A 16,598-nucleotide genomic window follows, 5' to 3' on the forward strand; every position below is an offset into this window, starting at 1 on the left:
CTTGCACTTTATCCTCGTAGTGGTGGAGCACAGAGCCAGAATAATTGTCCAAATACCTACAGACTGCACTGTATACTCAAACTCCTGTAGCCACAGAAGTCCAGAAGTCTAAGACCTTTTTGTAAGGTCTCCCTACATTTGCTGCCTACCATAGCTGTGCTTTGTCCCTGTGAGCAAATGTGTCTGAGATATGTTTTCTGCAGTTATATTTAGTATCTCTCTTGTAGTCTTTATACCTCTACTACTGGGTTAGTTTTGTGTTTGATGTAGTGCTTGTCTTGTGGCTTCAACTTGTTTATTCAATTTGCCTCTTTTTTTTTTCATTAAGAAGATTTTCTTCAAGTCTATGTGATGTTTACCCGCAAGTAATGCTAAAATGTTTGCAGTTTACTTGACATGTGATCCAGGGTGCTCTGGTGAGGCTGCTTTTTGTACAAGGGCGAATTACAAACCAGACAGAGCAGGCAACTGCCCCAGGGCCCAATATCCTCAGGGGCTACAAAGGCCCCAGGTTCTTTGTGTGGCAATTACATTCATGATAATTTAATTTATACACATTTGTTTATCACACACACACACACACACTCACTTCCCACCCCTACACACATATACATATACACACACAGCATCTTTGTACAACAATGTTTTTTATATTAAGTAAGTATAAAGCATATATAAGTATAAAGCAGCAGGAAGTGTATACCCATTAAGGACTTGTTGAAACCTTACTGAATTGGGAGGGTAAGCCCAATCAGTACCTGACTAACATCAGAGGAGATTCCTGGTTACCTAAACTTGACCAGTCTTTACCCTCAGTGGAATAATGGAATTACTGCTCCAGCCAGAGAGAACACTTCACTCTCTTTTACACATATTGGTGGATCTCAGTCTCCTTGTACCCTGTGAGCCCCCACCATTTAATCAAATCCTGTAATCCGGCACTTCCAAGGATGACTAAATCCCTTTCAGAGCAGAGTTATAGAAATGGTACAAAAATGAGGATTGCCATTGCATTTTGCTGAGGTTTTGTGTGAGGAGTTGATGTTGGTAGAGTATTTTCGTAGGTTGCAATGGTCACTGGAACACATGCTTACTTTGGTTTACTTTGGCTTGTAGTATCTTTCATAACCTCAACACTTCAAACACAAACTCCTTCTTATGATAAATCCCGTGAATTCTCTGGTTCACCTTACATCATACCGTAACAGGTTACAAACACTATGATTCTAGCCACAACAGATAAGACCCGTTTTTTATGTTGTAATATGCTTTAACATAAGACTAACATCTATTTCCAATGCTGCCCAATACCCTATCCTCCCTCTCCTGTATACGATGCAGTCCTTGCTGTATCAACTGCTGCCCTCCTTCCCCTCTGCCTTGCCTGGACCCAATCACATTCAAGCTACTGCGATGAGCAGGTGATCATGACCGCTCAGCTGGGGGCAGCATCAGCCAAATGGCTTGGCTAATACTGTGGCAATGAAGACTGTTTCATCCAATCATATGGCGGCTGACCAAGTCTTCAGGAACATCACTAGCCTTCCTCATTTACATATTGATTTTTCTGTTTGGTACAGTTTGATATAGTTTGATGCTGCCTTGCGGTTTGGTTCAGGAATCCTGTTTAGAATGTGTGTGTGGGCTCAAGGGTGAGGGTGTCCTATCTGTTCGTCAGCTGAGTCTGGTTTGTAACTGGTTATGTTTCCTTTCCTATCCTTCTCCTTGGGTGCCTGGAAGCAGCACAGAGACGTGTCATCTCCAGTAGAGAGTGCCGTGTCCAAGAACTCTCTGTACACCAGGACCACAAGCTACATCGAAGGGGAGAGTCCCCACCTGCCCAGAGATCTGGACCACTCGCTGGGAATTGCAAGAGAGGAGGTGCCCCAAAAATGTTTCTTTTTATTCTACAAGTCACAAATACTATATATCCTTCAATTCAACATCTCACACTTTACTTTTTGTCACCATCCTCAGATTGTGACAAAGGAGAAAGAAGTGCTGGAGTGGCAGAGGAAGTATGAAAACAGCCGACAGGAAGTGGTGGAGATGAGGTAAGAAGTTGCACCTTGGGTTGTCCCCCACCCATGCATTATAGCATAGATTTAACATGTCCTTGTGTTTCTGTTAAATGGTACTACTGTGTCTCAGTGCTTAGTGTCTGGTTTTCTCATTTTTACCATTTAACCTGTTAATTGGTTTATCTTGCTTAAACTGTCAACCAAAGCTCGCAGAGTGTAGAGCCCGTTAAAGAAGTCCATATAAATCGTCAGCACAAGTGTTAGTGGTGGATAATAGAAGAATAGATGTGGTTTTAGAGTTAAAAAGTCAGATATCTGTGGGAAAATGTGTTAGGGGCTTTAGGTTTTCTGACAACAGCTCAAATTAAATACACTCAGGTTTATGTCTACAGAAAATCAATCTATGGCTGCTAACTGGGGTTCAGATAGTGATTTGCGGTACTAAAACCTTGTCCTCTGTCAGCAGGTGGTGGTTGTGGGTCCAGCTGGCCACAGCTCAGTTAGCATGGATAAGATAGAGCTTACTTCATTTGACTGATTGTATTCAGGATAAGGTGGGGCTAAAAGGCCAAGGATAAGGCATGGCTAATCAATCCTCTTACCTCTGGCAACCTGATTTTTCCCAAACCAAGGGCTTCCTAATGGGCCAGCTGGCCTTTGGCTTGGAGTGTGGGGGAACTTCTAGCAGCAAAACCAGATGGAAACTGGAAGCACAGTGCAGATAAATAAAAAGTGTAATTGTAAAGTTAGCAGAAGTGCCAGATCCCAGCTATTTGACTAATATCCCACCAATTCCACCTACATGTTTTTATTAAAATTTCTTGTGAACAAACAGACAATCGCATTAACAAAACCTCTATATTCATAGGTGGAGACAAATGTGTGAATTGAATAAAATAACATTGTTTCAGGGGCATGTATACTTTTAAATCATTTGTCATACTCACGTAACCTCATCCATATACTGATGATATACCATTTCTCCTCCATAGGAGAATTGTTGCTGAATATGAGAAGACGATTGCACAGATGATAGGTGAGTTCAATTTTAAATACAGGTTTTCAGTTGCTTACAAAACCTAAGCATTGGTCACAGGTTACTGGACACGTGAATGTTATTTTAAACCAATTACTTTTGTTCCCCAACCTCTCCCACTACTTTTTGCTGCACTTGAGTTAAGTATTTTGCTATCCTCTGACACAAGCTAGCTTTGCTATGTGCTTGCTTTCATGTTTGATTGATATGAACTGTATTCTGATTTCACTAGAGGGGGTGTGCTCACCTTTTGCCCAATCATGTCCAGCTTCTCTGGTATTAAATTCCACTGCAGGTTCACTCTCTGCATTATTCCTGCTCTCACCTACATCTTCTTCGCCACATGAAGATTTGATTTTCGCTGCTGTGTAATTTCATTCCTTACTCTCATTAAAGCACTGTCACAAGAAAAGGATCAATCTGTATCTAACACACGGCTCTCTCACATGCCTTGGCCTCCCAGCTTGACTTAACACAGTCCCTTCTTTTCTGTTCTGCTCTCATCGTTGCCCCTTACTATTTGATAACCCTGACAGGCATGCCAGGTGAGTAACGCAGAATTGTCCTTCACTTGTTTATGTCAGCTCACATCTCATCATCCGTCTGTCAGAGAGGGGAGCAGATGTGCTCACCTTCCTCATCGCATCTAGTGAAATCTGTTTGTCCATTTTGTTGCATTTCATCTTGTATGTTGAGACACTGAATGTTTTTGTAAATGGGTAACAAGGACCTTTAGATACACAGTGGAAACTTTTACATGTACATCTGCACTTTGCTTCTGTAGATGGTTGCAAGTCACCCATGCAGAATTAGTGAGATGAGCAAGATGGTCATCTAAACTTGTGACAGGAATGGAAAGGAGATCATGGAGGGGGCTGAAATATTGTGGGAGCTTTGTCATTTAATATGGAAGGGTCTAGAAGCCACTCAAAGCAAAGCAGCTACCAGCTCTGTCTCTATGGTTAACAGGTCTCTCTGATTTCCCCATTATTCAGTGTTTTGTTTGCATGCTACACTGGTATATCAGATATTCATGTAGTTTAGTATACAATTCTGTTAAATCATACTAATCCACAAATCCATTTTGATATATTGTAAAAGTGATTGTTTGTATGTATGTACTGTATGTGTTTTGGTCTTTAAACAGTATATGTGTGCACTACAGCAGACTTACGATCTGATCTACAGTATATTTGTGTGTGTCCATCAGAAGATGACCAGAAAGAGAAGTCTCTCTCCCACCACACCATCCAGCAGCTGATCATGGAGAAGGACCAGGCCTTGGCCGACCTCAACTCTGTGGAAAAGTCTCTGGCCGACCTCTTCCGACGTTATGAGAAGATGAAAGATGTACTTGAGGGCTTCCGCAAGGTGACTAACAAACAAACTATTCACGTCTAATGAGTGTTTTCAGCGAGACTGGCCTTGTAAGTCATGTAAAATGTCACTTGACAGCCCTTATGGCGAGTAATTAAAAATGTTTCTCACTCCGTTCAGAATGAGGAGGTTCTGAAGAAATGTGCTCAGGAGTATCTGTCCAGGGTCCGTAAGGAGGAACAGCGCTATCAAGCCCTGAAGATTCATGCTGAGGAGAAACTAGACAGGTGAGTCTATACATACTCATTATCTCATGTTTATTCCACCATGACTGCGTTATTTTCCCCGACGGGAAAACACCACAATGAACCAACTGAAATATGTTCGGATACAGGCCAATGTAATAAACTGTTCCTGTAGCTCATTTATGCTCCATCTATTTGAGATTTCGAAAGATTAATTCTGTGTTGGCTGTGCAACAGTAGGTTGTGCTTTAATCAGTCTTTCCATGCTTATGGGGTCCATGGAGAGGTGAATTGATTCTCATTGTATGACTTGGATGTTTCCAGGGCAAATTCAGACATAGCTCAGGTGCGGGCCAAGGCCAAGCAGGAGCAGGCCGCCTACCAGGCCAGTCTGCGGAAGGAGCAGATGAAGGTTGACTCTCTTGAGCGCACTTTGGAACAAAAGGTCAGTCAGAATTCCTCACTTCTAGAGTCCCGGGGGTAAAAGCATGTGAAATCATTAAAAAAATATATCCATGTGAACAAGTGTATAAATTAACTAATTTAAACAATTGCTTTACAGAACAAAGAGATCGAGGAGTTGACAAAGATCTGTGATGAGCTGATTGCCAAGATGGGGAAGAGTTAGCGACCACACCACGCCCAGGCCAAATCCCACAGAGTAGACAAGTGGTTCTAGAAAAACGACTTGGAAAATGAAGCCGATCAGTAATATTTACCACTCTTCCAAGGACTGAAGGCCAAAGTGGTCTTGGGGTTAAATTTATTTACTTTGTGTATACATGATCCACAGGAATGGCTTCCTCTTAATCACTCTGTACATTTTTTGATGTGTCAGTGTATCGTACTGTATCATGGGTCTGGTTTAAAGTTTTAGACTATGTATCATATCACTAACAAGTGTGCCTGCGTGTGCGAGTGTGTGTATGATAATGAGAAAAGTGAGAGCATTGTTTGGGGGTTAAATTATCTATTATTATGTTGCCATGACAGCCACTGAGGGAGAAGACTGTTTTACCCACTCCTATTGATAGACTTTGAAAAAGTGTAACAGACTTTGATTCATTCATAAAATGTTGATACAGTACTAAGAGAACACAAACTGTCACAATAGCTTACTGCATGTGAGAGAAAGAAGAGCCTGTAATGTTAATGTTTGTATATACTGTAGGAAATGATGAAAACACTCATCTGCATTTTTGATAGTTATTCTGTCATCCGCTTCCCTCATGTAACCTTGTAGATATTTGTCATACTTGTCATAGCTTTCTCGATGAAATCGCAGGACTATATTTTGGATTTTATTTTGATATAAAGCAAACTAATTGTGACTGTATTCAGTTGTGACCAGGAGTAATTTCATTTTGGATGGATATGTCCTCGTCCTGCTATGGTTGTTGTGTCACACTGAGGAATAACTTCTCTGCACAGCTACTGTATAGCATCTGCTTACAAAGTGCAATAAAAGATGGCAATACAGCATAATGAGTTTACTCTGGTTATTTCCCCACATTACATATTTTTTCATACTGAAAGTCAGAAGGACTGCCATGTGAGATCGCAGTGAAATGCCTCAAGGCATTTGTTTGGAATTTTTTAGTGGAGTTTTGTTGACCTGGCATCACTGATGATATATCAGAATTGAGATGTGATTATTATTATTTGACATTGTGCTGTTTTCAATCGGTATCTGAGGAAACAAGATACACAAGCACAGCCGAAAAAAATAAATTGGGATTTGGTAAAGTATACATATTTATCCATATATCCGTTAATTGATGTGAGGCTAGGCCTAAACATGAACAATTTCAGGATCTAAAGTGGGTTTCCCCTTTATATAATAAATGTATGTATGGATTGATAATAAATAGTGACATCCAGTTTGAAATTCATTTGAAAGAACATATTTAAAGCACATGACAAGTGGTGTCACAGGAAGGTTGTTGGGGTATATCAGACAGCTCAGAAACTTTAGATGATTGCAGTGTTAACTAACCTTTAGTTAGTACAGCATTATTTGGATTTTGGCAGCAACTACAATATATTTAGAATGGCGGTGTCAAAGAGACAGATGCCAGCCAGCTTAATATACACTCACACAATCCCAGGACAACAAGCAGTTCAGAGATCAGTTTCATAGTGATTATCCTGGTGCAGCAGGGTGATGTAAGGGCTGGACCAGGTGTGGACGGACAGCAGATAGGGAAGAGCCACACTCAGGATGGGTGTGGCTAGAGCACAGCGATATGGCAAGAGGTACAGGATAAATCCTAATACGTGTCTTGACCCTCAACACAGAGCTGTGGGCCCTAGTAGAGGGGCTGGCAATCTCCTGGTCAGTGCAGGAGAGCATATTAGTGCATCTGATAGTTCAGATTAAGATCAGGGGGCTTTAGGAGCAAACAACCTGCTTTTCATTGTGTGATCAGGACGACCGAGGACCACCAGCGCCATGAGAGCTGTCCAGAACTGTCCGCTGCTACTGCTTTCTCTGGTCCTGCTAGCAACCAACAGTAAGGACCAGGTTTTTAGTTTTTATAACCTTCCTTTTTCCATCTTCACCTTATCCTTCCCCCTTTAGATCTCTGCTCTACCCTCTGTCCACCTGCCATTTGGAATTGATTGGTGTCTTCATTTGGGTACTCTTCTCCCTTGCCTCTCTTTAATTTACAAGAATCTTTTGCATTTGTTATTTTAGTCCAGAGAGGCAGGAACAGGAGCTTTGCTGTCAGACATTAGGACGGGAAATGCTGGACATAACAACAGTACAGTTATCTTTATTTTTTCAGAAATTGACTGGCATGTTTTATGTCTCTAATAAAAACTATTTTACAGTAACAACTTATAACACTTTATTTAATGTCAGGTTTGCTAATTGCTGTTCATTTCTCTGGTAATTATGCAGAGTTTTGCCTCCCTTCAGTCTGTCACCCTCTTCTATGACTAGCATGCAATCCCAGCAGCTAATCTCTTAATAGGCCTGGAGGCTAATACCTGTGGCTAGCATGTGTGTAGAGTGGCTGGGCTGTGGGGATAGATTGGGGTCAACCACAAACAGCAGGGTGCATTTGACAACATACAGCAGGGCACACAGGAAGCAAAGAAACGACACCAACTACTCAAATGTATACGAGAGTGCTGGTTTGCTTTTGTTGTTTTTGTTAAAGTAAAGTTTTAGCAGTAAAAGGGCTGACATTTTAGTAATTTTTACTTTGTTTCATTAAATTGATTTGCTGGTTTGATTAGAAAATTCCTCCTCTGTGGTGTATACCTGTATGGAAACAACACTTTGATGGCCAAGACAAGAGATGTGCTGCTACAAAGAATGTTTGAAGCTTTTGGTGATTCCTGTAAGTCCAGCTCTGTTTGATCCTCTTATGAAGCAGCATTAAAGGCTGTTTCTGAAGGGCCATTTTAGAATTTATGAGACAGGATGGAGGTTTTCAAAAGGAAGCGTTAAAGTGATATTTCAAAGGTCAGCTAGTTCTGAAATAACCGCTCCTTCCTCTGGAGAGCTTTAGAAAGACATTTAAGGGTTTTATGTGCTGAAGTGGACTCCTGAAGCTTCGGCTGAAGGTTAGAAAGATGTGTTTTTAAAGCTGAATGCACTTTTTCTTAATTCTTTACTTGATTTTGGGAAGATGTGTGTGAATGAAGTGAGTAATTAGTGCTCTGTCCTCTCTTTACTGTCACTGTGCCTGTGGAACAACTTCACATATCAGAGTCACCCAGATGTGAATTTACCACGCCTGTGTGTACCAGAGTCGAGCCCTGTAGGCACTGCTTGAGCTTAACTAACAATGGACCAGATTTTTTGATGAATGGGACTGCAGTCTTTGCCATGCCAGAGCAGCTGCAGCTGGCTGTCTTAAGAATCACTTGTACCAATGTCTAAATATGGGTTTTCAAACATGACAGAAACATTACCAGCATTAAATGGCCTATTCGTGCCTTGAAAGAACTCGGTACATCTGTCATGGGAGCTGTGTCTCAATTAGGATACTTCCGATGGTATGCTGCCATGTAGTTCACTGTGTACACTATGTACTTACTTGCAAAGTGCATGAATTTCCACAGGGTAGTGTTGTTTCAAATCAAACATGGACATTGTACACCTACTGGAAATGACAATCATTTGTGGCAACTGCCAGTTGCCAAATATCTGCCAGCTTGTTTGCTCACTTGACTGCATTTCAGTTTTTATTGAAAATGAATAAAAATGAATGTACTTTTAATTTTACAACAAGGGTCCCTTTCCTTCTGCTACGTAGCCAAGATGGCGACTGCAGAATGTAAGAAGCGATGTGTCCACCTTTTGCACACTCAACTTTTTTACTGTTATGAGTACATCAGCTGGGATAGTGCAGTGTATTTGCCATGCTTTTCAGTGTGAACGCACTTATGCACTCAAAATAGCAAGTGTAAGTATGAAAGGGCGCAAATTGAGACACTGCAAGGGTGTTTTTTACCATCTCTGAGATTTTTGGCCTGGTTTGACAATGTTTCTATATAACCTCTGTGCTATTAACTTCCTGTTATATAAAAAATTGTATGAGCACATTTTCTAATCTGGGAATTATATGGTTTTATGTGACTTTTATTCATTCCTAATTAAGTTAGTCATATATTCCTGATATTTGAACTAACTGACTTATTATAATTATGCTATTTTTTACTAAAATGTTTACAAAACATGTATGCTAACACCTACACGATGCTAACACCTACACTCGACCAAGATAAAACTTTATTTCCTAGATTACTAATCTCTTTGACTTGTTTTGACTGTAACACTTTAGTCAGTATGTTAGCCTGTGCTGTAGCAGTATTTCTTTTCTGTGTCCTTCAGGTGAGGCTCTGCGATGTTATACCTGTATGGGCTCCAACAATGATGACTGCAACCGGCAAGGCTCCAAATCTTGTCCCAGCTACTCAGATGCGTGCGCTGTGGTGGTGGGCCATGACAGTGAGTCCAACAGTGACAGTGTAGTAGCCTTTCTTATACTAGTTCACTTTCTACCTTTTTTTTCTACCAAAAACACAGACACATACAACTCTATTTGTATCTGTATGTGAGGATATGTGTGTGTTTGTGTGTGTTTAATGGAGGACGGGCTGCTGTCTGGAGACACATCCCAGTCAGCAGGGGGTCTGAGGCTTTTAAGAGAATGAAGAGCTTTGCTACTCCCACTCCATCAATATCCTTAATTAGGACACCATGTGTTCATGGCACAGAGAACTCCTCTTCGCAAGATTAAGTTAACTCACTTTACTAATTTAAACCTGCACGTAGCAAGAGTTTTAAATAAAATATACCTTATTAATTATCAAAAAGTGGGGCAACAGCAGATAATTAAAGTGTATAGTGTATTCTGGACATCCACAGACAAAGTGATAAATCAAAAATTAAGAATGAAAAACTGCTAAAGCTTTATGGCCTGGTCAGTTTTATTATTGGAACAAGTTTAATCAAATTTATTTTGGTCCGTGTAAGACAGCTGCTGAACCAGTGTGACTGATTTCTATTTTTGTCTGTTTATCAGGTGGGGTGATGAAGTCATGCTCCTACAAGTCTTTCTGCAGTCAGGCTAACAGCCAGGGCTACAGAGCACCAGGTGTCAGAGTTCACTGCTGCTACGGGGACGACTGCAATGTGACAAGCTTCTCCTCCAGGCTGCCGGGACTCAGCTATCTGCTGCTTTTTCTGCCTTTGTTGTTCCACTGCTTTTTCAAGTAGCCATATGGCTCAACTTCATTATGCCAACAAGTATCCATCTGCAACACAAATGCCACCTATGGTTGTTTTATTTACTCCAGAATTGCCAAATAACCCTGACTCATTTCACATTACATGCTGTCCTACTTATTGCCCATCCACTGTGCTTTGATTGACCTTATTTATCCAAACGGAAGCTTAGACATCGAGGACTTACTGTATGTAAAAGATCTTGAGGTTCTAGGTGTGACTGCGTAGATTATAAGCAATACATTGGATTAAATCTATTAAGAAGTACTCAATTATGCATCTTTCAATGGATTTCACTAAGCCAAATAACTAGAGGATTCTATGGGAAGTGCTGAAATAACAGTAAGAGATCATTTATTATTTGTTTACTACATCAAAGGGGAAGAGATGCTGTTTGAGCTCAACGGTTTCCTCACCCTGGTTTGATGATCAGCACACAATTTGAGAAACCACTCGATAATAGGAACATCTATTGTTGGAAAGGTGATAGGTTTTAACTAATCACCTTTCAAGATACATTTTAACTACATCTATCTTCTTTTTTACCCACATACCTACTGTATATGCCCTAGCATTTCAGCTTAGCTCATGTTGCAGCAGATTCCTGTTGCTAAATATGGCACCAAGAGTTCAATCAGCTGCTGTGTCTTAGCCTTCAACCTGTCAATCACACATCCAACGAGCTGTGTGAGATATTTTGGAAGGTGGTGAGAAACCACTGGAAATGCACATGAGCCTTTGCGTTGATGAGGTTAATCCACTGTATTTGAAGTCTTAGCATGCCTCACTGGAGGACAGCCTATAAGTAGAAGCCACTGTATATATTGTATCAAAACAATTTAATTAAGAGGCAAAAAATGTTTATTGTGTACTTTTCTTTCGCACAGATTTTCTTGGAACTCATTTTAGGAAATTTTACAGAAAAATGTGTAACTGAGGAGTTACGGTATGTTATTTTAGGTCCTGGCAAACTGCACACTCAAATCCTTTGTGGATACACCATCACTATTTTCTGTTCATTTCTCATAGTGTATGAAAATAAATGTTTTATATAATTTAATTTAAAGAAACTAGGGATGGCCATCCTTGCTCCACTGTATATACTATGTTGGAAGGATATATATTCCACTATTAAATGGCAGAACAGAGCTAATACTGGATGTACAGACCAAATGTCTTTTTGTATGTATTTACCGCCTCTGTATGTATGTAATTATTTCTGCCCTTAAAAGAAAATGTCCTTAAAACAAGCTGAAAACTGTCAATGGTGTGAGATTATTTCACTTGGTCTTTCCAAGGCTCTTGGGATGTTGTTTCCATCGGTCTGTCCACCACATTTGTCCAGACTCTTTACAACTACTGGATGGATAACTGTGAAATTTGGTGCGCACTTTTTTGTCCCCCTCAAGATGAATTGTAGTTACTTCATAGGTTATCCTTTGACTTTTTCGTGTAGTGCCATCACAAACTTTCTATTTGTCTATTTGTTTCTCTTTGGTTTATGACCAAATAAATACCTGCAAAACTAATGACATTCCCATCAGCCGCAGCTGTAATTTATGTTTTGTGCTAATTAGCAAATGATAAATGGTGAAAATGATAAATATTATACCTGCTCAACACCAGCGTGTTATCATCTTTGTGAGCATGTTTGCATGCCAGTTGCTGTACCTAGTAGACTGACATGTGTTGGACTGATGACATTCACTAAGCTTACTGAACAGCTTACTTAGACACATTAGTGAACTGGTTATGGAGATACATGAACTGCCAATGTAATAAACATGAATATGAGACTCACAACATATTAAACCTTTTAAATAACATAGAATATGTTTAAATACAGTTAGTTGTTTATGAATTATGAACAGAAAGTGTGGTCTTAGCAATATGACAGCTTATATGAATAAGATAATGGATATGAATTCACCTCCCAATGCATTCATGTGTGAGTGTGCTGTACACACCTGCAGTAGCATCTCCTTCCTAGCATGTCTGCTCTTGTAGTTCACACAGCCTCCACTATGAGGCAGTCTAGCCACACTTCTGACATCAACAGAAAATCAACATGACTTTTGCAATTCATATTGACCAACCACGCCTCCAGGGTACTGCTGAGATTGGCTTGAGTCAATAGTGATGATAATTGTACTGTTTTATTGCTGTCTGCTGGGATTTGCACTTTATTTAAAAATGTGAAAACTCTCCCCCTCTGCTTCTTGCTTTGACTGTCTCTCTCTCTTTCTGTTCTCTGTATGGTGATGTCCTGCTGCTCTCTCCTTTGACAGGCAGGTGTGAGAGTGTGAACAGACTGCCCTGGAGGGGGATAGACACTGACCCCAAACCGTGAGTCTCCAGGCCTGGTCACCCGGAGCCGGAGCTGCTCTGGGTGCTCACATCCACGGACAGCCCAGAGAGTGGCCCCATGTCAGCCCTCATCAGCTTTACTTGAAAGGCTTCTTTCACCTTAATTAGGGTGGGAGGGGAAGGCTTGCATAAACTTGAAGGGCTGATGGAGGGTCGATGGGTCAAGGTGCTGCTGAGTTGTAGGTGGGGGTGTCTGAAGTTTGTCTTTTGGGGCACATAGTTCAATTTGAACTGTTCAACAGTGTTACAGTCATGTGGGACTGTTTGTGCACTATGCAATTACTCTGCGCATGACTGTTGTCACATGCACTTTTCACCAACAGACATATACTAGGACAGAGTGTATAATTTGATGAAGGATTTGAAAGTGCAATCATGGCCAAAGCCCCCGCTGAATTGGAGCATCTCTGGACAATAACACCAGTCACTGTATTCCCTATGTGTGCGCCATTTGAGCTAAAACCGAAGGTCATCACCATGGCAACTTTGCTGTTTAAATTGGAGTATATTTAATCCCAATCCTCTGCCACCTGAAGACATTATCACTGCAAATCCCACCGTCAGTCATCAAAGATTTGAGCCGGCTGCCCTTTAAGGGAGACTGTGCGAAAGCAACAAGGCTGTAGAAAACTCGTGTCTACAGTGGTTTCTAAACTAAAACAGACAGGTTTCACTTCTTATGAATGCTGCTGAATGTCCCACACACTGACATATCCATGATTATTTTGTGTGTGGTGGATCAATTGTTGAGTGTGTTTTCATTTGGTGTCGTCTGCTATCACATACAGTTAACGCTTCCATGTTTTTGCTGTGAGATTGTCTGTTAATGATGTTGTTGCATTTGTCTTATGTTTATTTGTCTGGTGTATTGATTACATTATCTTTTTGTAATGAGAGCAGGCTGCAGCACAACTGATTAGATTGGTCAATACAAGAGGTAAAACAAAATCTGTTGGACAGATGTATTTTTCTGTAATGATCAAATCACCTTTGCCTAAATTGGGGTGGTGACATCAGACAGATGGCTCAAGTTGAAAGCTCCTCCCATACAGTGATATGAACTTATGAACCATCAGTGGAATCCAGGTCCGGCCCACATAAGCAAACCTGTTCATCTAGGACAGTCCCCCACTTGAGAAAGAGCAGTTTCCAGTTGTCCCATGAAGGGTCAGAATGTCTTGGCAGCAATGAGCTTTGGCTACAGTCCCTAAAAATAAGCAACAGTGAAAAGACAAACTTAATGAGTTGTGTGTTCAAGACAGCAATCTACCTTTAAATCACTGATCAGCTGCTTTCAGACAAGCGACAGTCAGTATCACCGACTCAGGTGGACATGATGACCAGTGGTTGTAAAAACAAACACATACGAGCTTGAAGAGCACAAACTGTTTAACATCAAATGCTTGTGCCATTGTGGGAGGGAACAAAAGCGCTCAGGGGGAATGAGAGCGTGTGAGACATTGGCTGTGTTTACAAGTGGCCGGGCTGGTCCTGGCTGGTCAGCCTGGGTTCACCCAACGGTCACCGGTTCTGAGGTCTCCGGGTCTCGGGTCTTTTTGAAAAAGATCTGTGAAGCAGAATTAAAGTGATCTACCTCCGGACTCTGGACAGAAGACCACAAGGCCTTGTGAAACGGGGAAGAGGAGAGATACAGAGAGTAAGAGGGGGAAAGTGGGGGGGCTACAGAGGGAGCCAGGGGGAAAAGAGGAGAAGAAGAATTATGTGTAATGAGTGTGTTCCCCTGCCTGAGCTACTTTGAAATGTGACTAAATGGCCCACCTTCTGTGAGGCCGGTCCCTGCCTTGAGGGCTGACAGGAAACACTGTGCATAGGCTCCAAAAAGTGTACAGCATGTTTAGACATGTGGATAACATCTCCTCTAATAAATCTTTTCAAGAAAGAGCGATTAGCATGAAAGTAATCTGCTTTAGATGGGATTAATTAACCCTCCTATTGTGATTTGGTCGAATTGGATCAATTTTTCAAGTTTTCTCTCCAAAACATGTGGTTAATTTAATCCGATTTTAATAAAGTTCCATTACCTTGTCCACACAGGGCACCTGAACACATAAAATCAATTTTCATTACATTTTGGGTGTTTTATTTTACTTTTCTACACCTTACATTAGAAATAAATGGATGAGACTGCAATTAGTGTACCACACAATTCTCAATAATATTTAGGACACAAACACACACACACACACACACACACACACACACACACACACACACACACACACACACTCACTCCCTTCTTGGCTTCTATGGCATTTATTTTTTTGCTAATAAAATCAGACCGGGAACCAACACGTGTTATTTTTTGCTAAAATTTGAAAAATTTTCAAAATTACATTCTTGTTCAATTTTGATTAAATTAAGTAATTAAGTAGTCTGTGATGAATAACACAATATGTTTGATCTGAATATTTGTTATAGTCAAAATAACCCATACATTGTGTATAAGCTCAGGTCAATGAGGCAAGATGAGGTAAGATGTATATGATAATGATTTGCACTTTCAATGCCTCCTTTAAAATACTTTTTAAAATTAAAATAGATTCAGTAACACAAAACAGATTTAATAAGCAATATGAACAAACAACATATTTCACATGTCATATCAATTCATAGTGGATCAATTCCAAGTAAACATGCTTTGTGCCAATATACAGCATAGCGTCTCCACCATATGTTCTCTGCAGTTTTCACCTCCTTCCCAGTGTCCTCTCTTGAGAAGACAGTGTTTGCACCATTTCTGTTTCAGCTATAGCTGTGGTACAGGCTGTCTATTTTTGTTATCCCCCACAGGATGAACAAAGGCGCAGGATTATATAGAGAGAGGGCTCCTATGATTAGCTTTTTGTAGAATAACCACAGTCCTGGTAATTCTATGTGTCGTACAGGAGGAACAAGATCTGCATCCATATGTACAAGCTGAGGATAATATGAGAATAACAAGTCTTCATGAACAGCTTGAAAATAAAATACACAAAGGACAGAGGGTCAGCAAATAAGATGCAGAACTGTGTAAGAGGAAGAGGCTATTCTGGGGTGAGTGTGCTGAATGAGTGCAGAGGGAAAGGAGGATAACAAAAGAGAAGAGAGGAAAGCAAACCTTGGAGCCAAAACCAAATCACATCAGTAACTACTGCGCCCCGGGGTGAGGGCAGGCTCAGTCAGCCGTACCATTCAACTGGGATAATTAGTTTTGGAAAGGAATATCAACTGATATAATTGAGCATTCTCTGCTAATGAAGATCCTCTGTGTTGTCACTGGTGAGGCGCTAATTGATGGGAGAGGCATGGATGGGGTGAGTGCAGGTAGGGAGTGAAAGGCTGTGCAGGATATGATGGTGGAAGTTCTGCCAGCTCTGGCAACCAAAAGTTTTTCAGGTTCGTTGATCTCCATTAAACAGGTTTATTTAGCAGTCGGTGACTCACTGTCTGCTTTCATTCACACAAAGCCCTTTTGGTGTGTATGACAGACTTATTCACCTCCGTTTGTTGTGTTCCCTCTAAATGTTTGCCAGGAGATGAAAGAAAAGTCACTGCAGCGTTTAGACAGATAAGAGTGGTACAGCTGAGGGCGGGGTCTAAAAAAAAATCACAGCAGTCCACAGGATGGGGGTGGAGGGAGTTTAGGGGTTGCACAGGTCGCGTTGGGAGTTTCGATTGAGGGAAGCAGAGGGTCGAGGATTTGTGGAGGGAGGGCTGTGAGGAGGGGTCATGGTGAAATCATTTGAGGGAATAATAGGAAAGCAAATTGGTTTTGACAAGTTTGGGGAGCTGGAAGTAATGCAGTCTTTTTAAAGGGGAGATGAGGGAATATCCAGCAAAACTATGAGATAATCAGGGGTACCATT

The 16,598-nt window shown here is 40.9% G+C and overlaps 2 protein-coding genes across 6 annotated transcripts in view; both read left to right on the top strand.

The window, feature by feature from the left end:
• The window catches only part of tacc2 (transforming, acidic coiled-coil containing protein 2), a 44,689-nt gene extending 38,588 nt beyond the window's left edge, over positions 1-6,101 (top strand). For 3 of the 4 annotated variants that reach the window (XM_046070853.1, XM_046070851.1, XM_046070855.1), the window contains 7 exons: positions 1,744-1,881; positions 1,978-2,054; positions 3,014-3,057; positions 4,268-4,428; positions 4,555-4,661; positions 4,944-5,064; positions 5,182-6,101. In XM_046070853.1, the coding sequence (XP_045926809.1) occupies positions 1,744-1,881; positions 1,978-2,054; positions 3,014-3,057; positions 4,268-4,428; positions 4,555-4,661; positions 4,944-5,064; positions 5,182-5,247 (714 nt within the window). In that variant the 3' untranslated portion in view covers positions 5,248-6,101. The remainder of the gene's footprint in view (positions 1-1,743; positions 1,882-1,977; positions 2,055-3,013; positions 3,058-4,267; positions 4,429-4,554; positions 4,662-4,943; positions 5,065-5,181) is intronic. The other variant, XM_046070854.1, reaches the window with a different exon arrangement.
• Positions 6,102-6,895: 794 nt separating this feature from the next.
• On the top strand, positions 6,896-11,755 carry ly6pge (lymphocyte antigen 6 family member pge). 2 transcript variants are annotated; one of them, XM_046071118.1, is made up of 3 exons: positions 6,896-7,132; positions 9,469-9,603; positions 10,163-11,755. In XM_046071118.1, the coding sequence occupies exons 1-3, from the start codon at positions 7,072-7,074 to the stop codon at positions 10,354-10,356; spliced, it is 390 nt and encodes a 129-aa protein (XP_045927074.1). In that variant the 5' UTR covers positions 6,896-7,071; the 3' UTR covers positions 10,357-11,755. The 2 variants fall into 2 exon arrangements, with proteins under 2 accessions (XP_045927074.1, XP_045927075.1); XM_046071119.1 differs by having other exon boundaries at positions 9,469-9,585.
• Positions 11,756-16,598: the final 4,843 nt, after the last annotated feature.

Source organism: Micropterus dolomieu, linkage group LG15 (assembly GCF_021292245.1).
Source record: "Micropterus dolomieu isolate WLL.071019.BEF.003 ecotype Adirondacks linkage group LG15, ASM2129224v1, whole genome shotgun sequence".
In the NCBI taxonomy this organism is placed as follows: domain Eukaryota; kingdom Metazoa; phylum Chordata; class Actinopteri; order Centrarchiformes; family Centrarchidae; genus Micropterus; species Micropterus dolomieu.

Coding starts and splice junctions, on each gene's coding strand:
- ly6pge (XM_046071118.1), top strand. CDS start 7,072: ATGAGAGCTGTCCAGAACTGTCCGCTGCTACTGCTTTCTCTGGTCCTG. Junction 7,133..9,468: donor GGTCCTGCTAGCAACCAACA/GTAAGGACCAGG, acceptor TGTGTCCTTCAG/GTGAGGCTCTGCGATGTTAT. Junction 9,604..10,162: donor CAGTGAGTCCAACAGTGACA/GTGTAGTAGCCT, acceptor TCTGTTTATCAG/GTGGGGTGATGAAGTCATGC.